Below are 12,355 nucleotides of genomic sequence, written 5' to 3' on the forward strand. Positions count from 1 at the left end.
GGAGTGCACCCTGATAGCCTCACTTTGAGACTTGAGTTTGTCTAATATTTAAAGGTGCACACACAATGTCTTTTATTTTCTCCTCAGCTCCTGACATTATGATCGTAAGCGCTCAGTTTCCATAAATTCTAAAGTGTCATGAAAAACTTATGGTTTGACTTTCTATGGAATGTGCCATCTTTTTTGAAGTCCTATATCGTTGTGTTTACTACTTAACCCCTGAAACAGTACGAAGCCTTAGCCAGCCTATTATCAGAGCCTGTTCACTATCAGGAAAACTGTCACTGGCTTCCGTCACACCTTGTATCTGATTAACACAGTACAGGATAACACAGAGCTACACAGATCTGCTCTGTGTCCTAGAACTCCTGATGAAAAACAGACTTTCCTTCTCCTTTAATGTGGCAGCCCCTAAGTGAGAATGTAATATGGTTTATTTAATACAATTCTTCATACTAAATTAAAGCAGATCTAGAGTAATTTAGTTGCTCATTAAGGTTAAGTTAGTAGCTGCTAAAAAGATGCCTTTTCTATCTAAGAAATGACTTCGCCCAATGATATTATACAACATGCATATGTAGATACACATAATTAAACATGTACATAACAGAGATGCTGACTTTAATGCACATACTGCCTATTTTGCAATAGTACTGTCCTAAGTGCTGCCCTTTAGTCTTGACTGTGGCATTTCCTAACCAGACCTCACAGTCGAATTATCTCTTCAATCTCTGTTTAAAGCACTGAGGGGGCTCATTTGTGTAATATCACTTTAAATATCATGTCCAGTCAGACCACAAAGGAAAAGATAGAACTACATAAAATGTAGTTAAGCAAGAAATCATGACTTTTATCTTTCATATTATGCTTGCAGCCTTTTCAATCCAACTGTTGCCAATTAAAAAAACAATAAAGTAACATGCATAGGACTGGCAGGGATACACACACATTCATATACTACACACATATACATATACATATATACAATACATAGTAGGTCCTCACTTAATGTTGTCAATATGTTCTGTGACTTTAAGTGAAATGACATACTAAACCAACTGTACTGTAGGCTAATGGATATAAACAAAAGTTAAGTTCCTAGGGCATCTCCTCAATATTATAAAGAAATGACTTTAACGAAATGACATTATTCAAGGATCTGGTCTGTGTGTGTGTGTGTGTGTGTGTGTGAATATGTAAATTCTAAAAAGCTGGAAAAAAATACCTTAAATGTCTGCCTTTCAGGTTTACGCAATGTAAAAATGAACTCTAAAAGAAGGCTAACCAAACTTATCTCACTAAACCCAATTTGACTGTATGGAACTGAGACATAAAAGTCAAACTTACAAATCTGAGAAATGAAAATTTACCAAGACTGTGAAACAAGGAATAATGAACTTCAACTACTCTAGAAAGAACATCTTAGAAGCTTCTGTCAACTTAGAAATCTGCTCTATGTTTATAACCAACCTGCAAGTCAATTAACAGTGACTATCGTCTACTAATCTTACCCAATTCCTACCCACTCACTGCTTTTGAAAGCCTGTCCTGAAATAATCTGACCTAATGCTAACCCTCTTCCTACCCCTAGGAAACTTCCTCTATAACTTCCCTCTTAAAGATGTATGAGGCATTTTTAAAGTGCTCTCCCTTGCTGGCAATATTATTAATAAACTCAGCTTTTCTGTCTGACACAGGCTTTCCTTCTAATTTTTGGAGACCATAACAATTGAGGTCTCAGAGGTCACATGTAAACCTACATTAGTTTATCTCAATACATCAGTCTTATTAAATATGATTTTGTCTACCCTGGAATGAAGATACAACCTTGTTTTCCAAGTTTAAAATACTGGGGCTAGCTATTAATTCCAGATTGTTGAAATACACACAATCTGCCCATGATCAGAGTTCCTAAAAGAAAAAGGGCTGCCATTAAAAATGTTAGCAATACAAACTTGTATTGGTACCAAATCACATGGGCCTATGGCTGACTACAGACAACAGACATCAATCTTTCCTAGAGAACTTGGTACATTCCTTTTCCTGTAAACATCCTGTAGCCACAATGTGCCATTGGTACGGAACATGGATGGGCAGGGCCATGTAGTCATACTGCTCCTGGAAGGCCAGCTCACGTCTAGACGATGGGACCCTAGTGATCTCTAGAATCCAGATGGTAAACCTGTACATTCTAGGGACTTTATGTTGTGGAGTTTTGTAGTCCTAGTGTATACCTTAGTAGGTAAACAGTATGTGTTTTATAAACATGTATCACATGTATGAAAACCCAGTAAAGTCAGGGGAGGAATTTCCTTGGCAATTGGAAGAATTTATGTGGTTCTCAAATACTTCAAAGTTGAAGCACTGAAGGGTAAAGGTCTGTCTGGGTTTTAGAAGCTCAGTCTGTAGAGAGGGTTCTGCTCTTCCCTTCAAGATTCCCAAAGCTTGGAAGAGAAAAGGCAACGGTCAACTGCCACAGAATCCCCTTTGCAGACCAAGAAGCTACTAGGCTCCTCTCTCCTTGCCTCCTTGCTCCTCTTGGCACCTACCCCATTCTCTGCCTCCTGAAACTACATTTAAGGCCTAGTCAGACAGGTGACAACTTGCTGATGAGGCCACAGAGACCGCATCACCAAATATGTAATACTCCATGGTGCAAAGGCTACTACCACCACACATTTGTTTCAGTTCACCAATCCAGGGCTTGGGCCCAAATACATTAAACAATCATCACTAATGTAATATTTCCATAATTTTGGGGACAAGTACTTTATTGCAGAAGGCATTATTTCCTTAATGCTTGTAAGGCATCTAATTTTTCTTAGTACTATTCCATGCTGTCCTGTCTTGAGTGAAAAAGAAGTTTGTTTTCTTAAAAATAAGTTGCCTTAAGCTGTGAATATTCTCATTCTCTCTTTTTGGGGGGGATTTTTTATTAGTATAGGACATAGTCAATCTGAGATACTAGGAAATAAAAATCTAGAGGTTAAAAGAGTCTGAAGAGATCTCATCCACTTCCATCCTAGGCAGTTGGTTATTGGGTTTTTGCTGATCTAACTGGACAGAGACATAACATTCTCCCCTGACAGCCTATTTCTAGTGTTTCATCATCATTGCTGTGCCTAATCAAAGTTTCCCCTGTTTCAAATTAAGTCAATTTCCTCTTTTTTTACTCTTGAAAAAGATTCAGGACAAGCAAATAGCACCCTGAGTCATGATCAGTAATAGAGTCTGGGCTCAAAGAACCTAAGACTGGCAGCTATGTCCCAAGTGGCCCGAGAAGCTGTCTTTTTACTGATGTGTTAAAATACCCACTCCTCAAATTTCTCCCAAATAAGGAGGTCCAGCAAGCTAGGAGTGTAACTGTGGTCTGAGGCTAGCTGATAAATTGAGTCCAAACCCAATAAGGCACCACAGTTCAGAACTCGGCTAAGTGAACAGATGAGGTACTTCTGTACTGGAAAAGGCAGCTCCCTCTTTATGACACTGTCCAACCCCAGACCTTTCAACTAATTGCCCCATTCAGTTAACTGTCTTGACATGAAGTTTTAAAATGCAAATTCAGCCATTTGCAGGATAACCTTAAACTATACATAGTAATATGTCTGGTTAAAATATATATTCCAAATAACTTCTCACAGTTAAAATCCAAACAGTGAACAGACAATCTTCCCATACCATTTTAAAAATTAAAATGAACAGAAAATAATATAATTATCTGTACTAAAAAAAGGGAAATACTGATCCAGAGATTTAATTCTACATATAAATTTAACTAGGTCTGAGTTTTGGTCTGGTTTGAAAAGAGCATATTGAGTGACCATCATGCAATAGATGCTTCACATACATCTCTGAGAATTGAAAAAATAGTTGATATATTTATTAAAAAAATTAATGGCCAAACTGCAAAGTGACTGTGTTTAGTTCTGGCAGAAATTGCCATCAATTCCCCTGCTCCTACACAATAATTTCTCTGAAAAACAAGTGATTCTGAGATGACATGCAGAACATACCTAAAACTCTAAATCTATATAAAACCTCTTTATGTAAGAAGCTTATACTTAAAAGTTAAGAGCCCTGGCCGGTGTGGCTCAGTTGGTTGAATGTCATCCTGTGCACCAAAAGGTCACCAGTTCGATTCCCAGTCAGGGCACAAGGCCAGGTTTCTGGTTTGGTCTCCAGAAAGGGGGTGTGCTGGAGGCAACCAACTGATGTTTCGCTCTCTCCCTCTCCTTCTCCTTCCTCTCTCTCTCTCATCAATAAAAACATATTTAAAAAAAGAGCCAAAAGTCTTAATAATGTTTTAAAAATGAATTTTTTATCAGTGTAAATTCTGAGCTTTACCAAAAGACAAATTTGTCTTTACATTGAATGCAATGTCCTAAATAGGTGTACAATGTCTTTTCTCCCCAAATGTGTGGCAAGATAAATTACTTACCGCTATAATATCTAATGTATTGTCACAGACCTTTCGGATTTCATTATTTTTATCATGCATCAGATCTATGAGATATGCTGGAGCCTCTGAATAAAGTGGTTAAAGACACAAATGACATTTGAGATTGAGGCTATTAAACCTATTGGAAAATCCCACATTTCTCTAAATTCAAATGACAACTTGAAATTTAACTGCAAATTTTGAAATAAAATCATCAATACAAGATGACCAGAAACGTTTAATATTTCATTTGTTTAAAAAACAAGAATGAGAAAGAAAAAAAACCTAGATAAAAATGTGTAAGAAAAATAGCCAGTAAATTTTAGAAAGTACAAGGTCATATTTTGAAAATGGGAAAATAGTTGAAGAGGTAGCTCTATTGCTGTGTAGCTATAATGTTTTCTTGATCTATCTGGCCCTGCTAAAAGTTCAGAAAAGTTAATTTCACACTAAAAGAGCAACAGAAAAGAATTATAGTCAAATTCCCTATATGGTTATTATAAGAAAGGGAAAACAAGATATTTTTACTTAAAAGATAAAGCCTGCAATCTGATATCTCAAAAAGAGATAAAATAATTAGAGAAAACAACAGTATATGAAAGAATATATAAGTCAGAACTAGAAAAATCTGAAACAAAATACTTCAGGAAAGAAAAATAAAAGTAAAAATCATTTAAGATATATAAAAACTAAATTTATAACACAAGATTAAATAAAAATAATAGATAAAAGTATAAGAGAAATAGAAGGTAAAAAGAGAAAAATTTTAAAATTAAAGAACAAATGAAAAGATATAAAAATTAGAAACAGGTATTAAAGATAGGTAAAGAAGATCCAACATAGCATAAATGTCAAAGGAGACAACCAAAGCAACAGGACAAATACTAAAAACTATAATTCAAGAAAACTTTCCTGAAATAAAAAAAAAGACAAAACTATATACTGAAAGAGTACATTTGCATACTTGGAAAAATCAAGCAAGGATGATAAATACCAAATCAAATTCTAATAAAACTACGTGGCTTTAAAGAAACAGAAACATTCCTTTGGTCATCCTGGCAAAAAGACGGACTCACTTATAACGGAAAGAAAAGTAAGTTGTCATCAGACTTTAGGACAGATACCAATAATTAGTAGACTACAGATTTCTCATTGGCAGCAACTCAAGCCAGAAGACAGTGGAAAAATACGTTCCAATTGCTGAGGGAAATAACTGGCAAGCCAGGAGTCCATATTCTGTCAAATTATTATTCAAGAGTGCGAACTAGTTATTACTCCTGCTGGGAAGGAGGGAGGCACAGGGTTAGAAAGGCTTAACTCAGAAGACAGCTCATAACCTTATCTCTGCTGAGTTGGAGACTGTCAGGTAAAAAAAGGAAATATTTTTGAGGTTGACAAGGCACCTGAAGAGGCAGTAAGTTATGACAAGGTAGGGGTCATGTCTGATAAATGATGAAAAATTTAGTGTGCTAAGAGAAAATTGTGTATAGTGAGGTTAAATGGAGAACTTTGGAAAATTAGGTTAAGGTCGTGTTATGAAGGGGTATGTATGCTAAGCCACAGAATTTATATTTTTCACACGGGTAATGAAGAATTTTATGCAGCGGATTTCTAACGCAGATTTTTCTTTTGGTCCACAAACAAGCAGACCACCACAATTTAAAAAAAGCAAAGACAAAAACTCAGCTTAGATACCACTTCCACTACCATCCTTTCTTGACATCCCCAGACTTGGTTATATATCCTCTCCTATGTATTCTGCACATGACTTTTATGACAGTGATCACACTGGGTTATAATTTTATATTTCTTATTTAATTGTCTAACTCTCTAATAGTCTATAAACTCCTTGAGTACATCTAACACTTAAAACTTTCATCTTATTCACTCTGCATGGAAAACACACCTATTTTCATGACTTCAGCTACCAACTATATGCAAAGTATTTAATATTTTCAAAACCTCTTTCTTGAGTTCCAGGTGATCAAGAATCCTTTTAGATGCAATAAACTACCACTTACTGAGTAACTCTCTGCTTTGAACTACTATAGCACTTCAAATCCATTAGTACTTATAATAATCCTATAAGGAGGCCCTCTTGCTATTTAATAATATTATGGTCATTTTATAGATGCAAGATTGTATGTTCAAGCAGGTGAAGTAGCTTATCCAAGGTCCTGCAGCTAGTAAATAGTAAAAGGTAATTAAAAATTACCTTTAGGATTATGTGATTAAAATGATTCTTAGGGTACTTCATACTATGTCTCTTTAGGTAGGTGTAAGAAATTCAGGTAGCAGTTAGCCTGGAACTCAAGAAAGAGGTTATGAAAATATTAAATACTCTGCATATAGTTGGTTGCTGAAGTCATGAAAATAGATGTGTTTTCCATGCAGAGGGAATAAAATAAGATGAAAAGAGGACTAAGGATGGTCCTAAGGACCTCGATGGAGAAGTCATGGTAACAGAGAAGGAAGTTCAGATATGTTTGTTAAGTTCCTTAGGAATCACAGCCTGACAAGTTGATAAAATTGTCCCCAAAATATTCTACCTGTATACTGATTTGGGGACAATAACTTCCATGAAAAATAGCTTGCCCTCTAAATGTATTTCAAAGCTTGATATTTTCTACATTATTTGAACATTTGCAAGAAAAAAACACCTAAAGATGCATCTTTGGTGAATATGTGAAATGTCATTATCTATTGTAAACATTGAAAGGATACGTGTTTCCTTAATTATGACATCTCTCGTGGCTTGGTGGAAAACCATCTGGTAGAAGACATAAATTATCTGGCACACAAATTCATCATCTTCTTGTTGAGCTGAAAGAAAGAAAACTTTAAATAAAAGAATACTATGTTTATATACAAAATTTAAAACACTGAATAAAAAATCTTAAAGTGACAAGGAGAGAGATAAAAGACAATTATTTATAATATATGGGTGGCATATGTCATTTATGTCTTAGGTGTTTTTCTAAATTACATGACAATGACAGTGAGGAAATTATTTTTTCTTTTTTAAATATATCTTCATTGATTTTAGAGAGAGGAAGGGAGAGGGAGAGAGAGAGTTGAAACCTCAATGATGAGAGAGAGTCATTGATCGGCTGCCTCCTGCACGCCCCCGACTAGGGATCGAGCCAGCAACCAGGGCATGTGCCCTGACCGGGAATCGAACCGCGATCTCCTGGATCCTAGGTCATTGCTCAACCCCTGAGCCATGCCCAGGGTTTTAAAAATATGTTTTCAGAAGTTTTAGTATATTTGGTTGTAAACTAAATAGGTTAAGTTACTTTGGAGTACAAAGATAAAGGAAGTGAGATTTTGAAAAAGAGAAATCATATCATATCTGAGTTTAAATCAGACTACTTGAGATTACTCATCTCAAAAGACCAGGGTGAAAGAACCGAGGAATGAGACTGGTTTAAGAGAACAGTAACAGTGTTTCCTGGTAGCTTTCTCTGTAGTTTGCCACCTACACGAAGAAACCGAACAAGTCAGCAACACATCTCCACTTGTTTTTTTCCTTGTCCATCATAAGAATTCTTTAAACAGCTCTAATTCGTGAAATAAATCTGGTTCTATTTTCCTCACCAGGAATGAAATAGGCTGATACCTTGATCTTGGACTTTCGAGCCTCCAGAAATTTCTATTGTTTAAGACACCCAGCCTGTGGAACTTAGTTAATGGCAGCCTGAGCAGAATAATCTAAGGTCCTAGAAGATGTGGCTCTAATAGAATAACATTAGATGAATACATTTTGTGTGCAATACGGAGAGCAACAAACCCATTCAGAGTAATACAAGGGGAAGGGGAAGGCCCTGTGTAGGCCTCCACTGTCCATTCTTGTAACCATAAGCCACTGTAGCTAATTACATTAAAATTAATTAATTAAAATTCAGGTTCTCAGTCTCAATAGTCATGTGTGACGGATAGCACTGGTAAAGAACATTCTCTTCATCAAAGAAAGTTTAGAAGACAATACTACGTCTGGAACTAGGGAGGATAATGATGCTTAAAAGTAACTTCCAAATAAACTTTCCTGATTAGAAATCAAAATATTAAAAAAGGGTTTGCACAAGATAGGAGATCCAAATACAAAGTCAACAGGAAAAAGAAATGACGGGATATTAGTTGTTCAAGGACGATGAGAGGAAGGCAGTATCTAAAATTGGTCCTGAATTTCTTAATAGCAATATCCTTTTTTTCCTTTGAGTTAGAAAATCTTTTACTTACCTGGATAGTAGCTGAGAATGTGAATAATCTAGGAAGGTTAAGCATATGTATGCATAGATTTGTATTTATAAGACTGGACCAGAAATATTAAAGGTACGAGGGAGAGCATGTGGTATGGCAGACAATAAGAGTGGGGCTCTAGAGTCAGAGACCTGGACTTACTAGTGACCTATTTGGGTTCAGAAAGGAAAATATCAGCAGGTGAGTGCCCTAGATTACGGTAAAGTTCCATGTAGCAATGTTCTTAACTCTGATATTACCCTAGCTAATCCCAGTAAGAGTTATATTTAATTCACTTTTATAACCATACAATTTAAGTTGCTATAAGATCATTAATGTAACAGATAAATAAGATTTCATAATTCCAGACTCTATTTTATATTTGAAAACTTAAACTCATAACCTGCTAATATATTAGCATAAAAATAAATAAAGATAAGTTATAGTTCACCATTCAGCAATTCAATGAGTGCAGGGATTATCCCAGACTTGGCTAGCAATGCAGCACAAGAGTCATCCATAGACACGGTCCCGATCATTATCACCACTTCTAAAACAAGGTCATCTTCTGCAGCACCTGATAAAGTCAAATCACAGAAAGTTTTCATGCACAGAATAAATAAAAGATACTAAAAGCTATTAAATCAGTTCTTATAAATCCTTAACATGGTTATATATCTGTCTTTTTCCAAATTTCCATGTTCACTGATGACAGTCATGGGGGCGGGCAGCAGAGAAGTAGAAATTAGTTTTTGGAAATACAAATGAATGAAAATTTAAACACAGAAAACAGAAGACTCACTTGAATGCCCCAAAGAACTTTGTGTGTGTGTTTATGTACATGTGTGTGCAGAAGGGGATGGCGTTTGGTAATTTTAAAAAGGCAGGATAAAAAAAAAATAAGAAAGAAGGCAAAATGAGGAAGGTGTTAGGAAATATTGTTAGGAAAAAAGAGTACACACATATAAGAGAAGGCCTAGTGATCACCTTTCTGGAACAAAGAAACAAGAACTAGAGGTGTGGGAGAAGACGTGTTACCATAATAATGGTAAAAAATACTGCTCTAGCAGCCTTATCCACAACACAAAGAAATAACTTAATGGTTAGACAAAAGTGAGATGCTCAGCACAGACCTGGTTTTAGTTTGTCCTTGAGGTATGGAACTAGCTTGTACTCCTTCAGCACCAATTCCCAGTCTAAGTCTGGAATGGTCAAGTTTGCGAGAGTTCCCAAACACTCAATCACAAACTCCTCCTCTTCATCATTAGAGATCTGGGCTGCAAGATCCCCAACATAATCCTGAAGAAAATAGAATTTTAATACAAATTTTAAAATGAGTTCTGCATAAGAACCACTCTAATAATTCAACCCATGGGAAAGAAAAATAGGTATCAAAAGTGATACTCGTTTTAATAATTTTGAGCTGGTTTGAGGCAAGAAAACTGGAGTGAGGATGGAAGAGCTAGAGGTCAGGATCATAAAACAAAAACATTGAAACCTAGACTAAAATTTCTAGGAGTTACTCTTATAAAGAAGTTGATGATCGAAAGCCAACTTGGGTCATGAGTTAATATTTGATGATAGCTCAGTAAAAGTCACATTTCCAAATGTTGCATTGTAAAATTTCCATTCTCAAGCCATTTCAATAGACAGCAGGCCAAAAACTACATACTTACAATAAATAAGTTTTTAGTTGGTCCATCATGCTGGGAAATGTTCCTAATCATTTTCATTAGCAGTGGGTCCTTGAACTTCAGAGCCCTCTTCATGAGCATCTTCAGCCCATTCCCTGGTACAGAAAACCCAGATTTCCCCAGTAAAAATAAGGTTTACTTAAGTTTAATCACTTTTTTACTTATAGATCACAAAAAATAACCCCCAATTTACATGCAGTAAAGCACATAAATCCTAAGTGTCCAATAGACTAATTTTGATAAACGTATGCCCATGTAATTCACACCCGCAACAACATAAAGAATATTCCCATTCACTTGAGTTCCCTGTGCCCCAGCCAATCCTGTTCTCCCCAAATATAATCACTTTTCTTCTTTCCTCCTCCTCCTCCTCTTCCTCTCTTCCTTTTCTTTCTTATTAAACATAGATTAGTTTTGCCTGTTTTGGAATTTCACATAAATGGAATTTCACAGTATGTGCTCTTTTGTGTATGGAATATGTGCCACAAGTTTTAAAAATGTACATGCTCAATGACCCAGAAAATCTGTACTTCTAAGAATTCATCCTAAGAATATAAAAATGGAAATGTGGAAAACCTCAGAGAAAGGAAAATCTCTGCATCATTGTAACAGAAAAGAAGTGGCAGCACATGAAACTTCCAAATTAGCAGATTAAACTATAGAAAATCCTTCAATGGATTATTCTGCAGCAATTGGCAATTATGTTTTATAAAAGTATTTAATCACACGGAATGATATTCAATATACTATTAACTTTAAAAAATATCACCACACATAGAAGAAACCCATTTTAATTTAAAAATATGTAGCAGCATTGCACCAAAATTTTACCTATGATTACCTCTAAATAGTGAGAGTAAAGACTTAACTTTTTTTCCTACCTGCTCATATGCACTTTATGTAACAAACATGTATATTTTTCACATGAGAAAAAACTATCAAGGAGACACTGAAATAATCATAATGCATGGCAAGCAATTCTGTGAAGATATTATACAAACATATAAATACCTAACACATTTCTATTGTACTATCTTACATTGTAATAGATTACTTTGCAAATTAAAAAGTTTTGTTTCATCTAGAAACTATTTTTAAAAATCAAACTTCAAGGGTAACTGACCTTGGTTTATAAAATGTTACTGAAGGGTTTCTACTCATGGTGTAAGAATATTCTAAGTCTATCTGACCTTTTGTATTATAGCTATAATTTTACTTCCTTATGATTTATTTTCCATCATATGCCAATTGCTATATGATAGAGGTTATCCATGAAACTCAAAGGCACTAACCTTCACAGATAAGCTGTACATTCCTTTTGTTAGCAGCAAGATTAATGCAGAAAGAAATCAGTTCCAAGTCAATTCGTTCATCTGAACATTCAAAGAGCATCTTCATTAACTAGCAAGAAGCACAGGGAATATTTTACTCAAAAACACACAAAACCCCCTGAATCACTCTTTTATCACAATGTGTTATCTTAGGTCATATGTTGTAAATAATATATCACAATTACATTTTCAACACATAGCAGTGATACACTCTCTCACTATTGAATAACTAAATGCATAAATAGTTAATGAACTACTAGATGCTCTGCAGTAAATACAAACTTCCAAGGAAAGTGGAGAATACAAAAGAAATATTAAATAAAGCGTATGCATTTAAGGAATTTAAAGTTGTGTAAAAGTAGAGCATCCTGAGCAAAGAAAACACCTTGGACAATTTACAAGCAGGAAAGAACATGATTCCACTGAAGAGCTAAAAGAAAGCAAGCATACTGGAGTGAAGGAAACAGCGTTGAGAGAGAAGATGGTAAAAACCAGATCAGGCAGGGTCTTGAAGCACATGTTAAGGATTTAGAGCTTCATCCTAAAGATAATGAAAAGCCATTAAAAGCTTCTAAATTAGGAAAGTGTCAGGATAAGGTCCGGGTTTCAGAAAGATCTGGCCAATGTAGAAAACAGGCTGAAATAGGGTAAGG

At 35.4% G+C, this 12,355-nt stretch overlaps 1 protein-coding gene across 2 annotated transcripts in view; it reads right to left on the reverse strand.

Moving 5' to 3' along the window:
- Positions 1 to 12,355, reverse strand: part of KIFAP3 (kinesin associated protein 3) — a 100,738-nt gene that overhangs the window by 39,076 nt on the left and 49,307 nt on the right. For both annotated transcript variants that reach the window (XM_016221445.2, XM_087827751.1), the window contains exons 12-17: positions 11,664 to 11,772; positions 10,354 to 10,466; positions 9,811 to 9,976; positions 9,129 to 9,254; positions 7,163 to 7,261; positions 4,439 to 4,524 (exon numbers count right to left, since the gene is read on the reverse strand). In XM_016221445.2, coding sequence (XP_016076931.1) covers positions 4,439 to 4,524; positions 7,163 to 7,261; positions 9,129 to 9,254; positions 9,811 to 9,976; positions 10,354 to 10,466; positions 11,664 to 11,772 — 699 coding nt within the window. The remainder of the gene's footprint in view (positions 1 to 4,438; positions 4,525 to 7,162; positions 7,262 to 9,128; positions 9,255 to 9,810; positions 9,977 to 10,353; positions 10,467 to 11,663; positions 11,773 to 12,355) is intronic.

This window comes from Miniopterus natalensis, chromosome 19 (genome assembly GCF_054644295.1).
Source record: "Miniopterus natalensis isolate mMinNat1 chromosome 19, mMinNat1.hap1, whole genome shotgun sequence".
NCBI lineage: Eukaryota > Metazoa > Chordata > Mammalia > Chiroptera > Miniopteridae > Miniopterus > Miniopterus natalensis.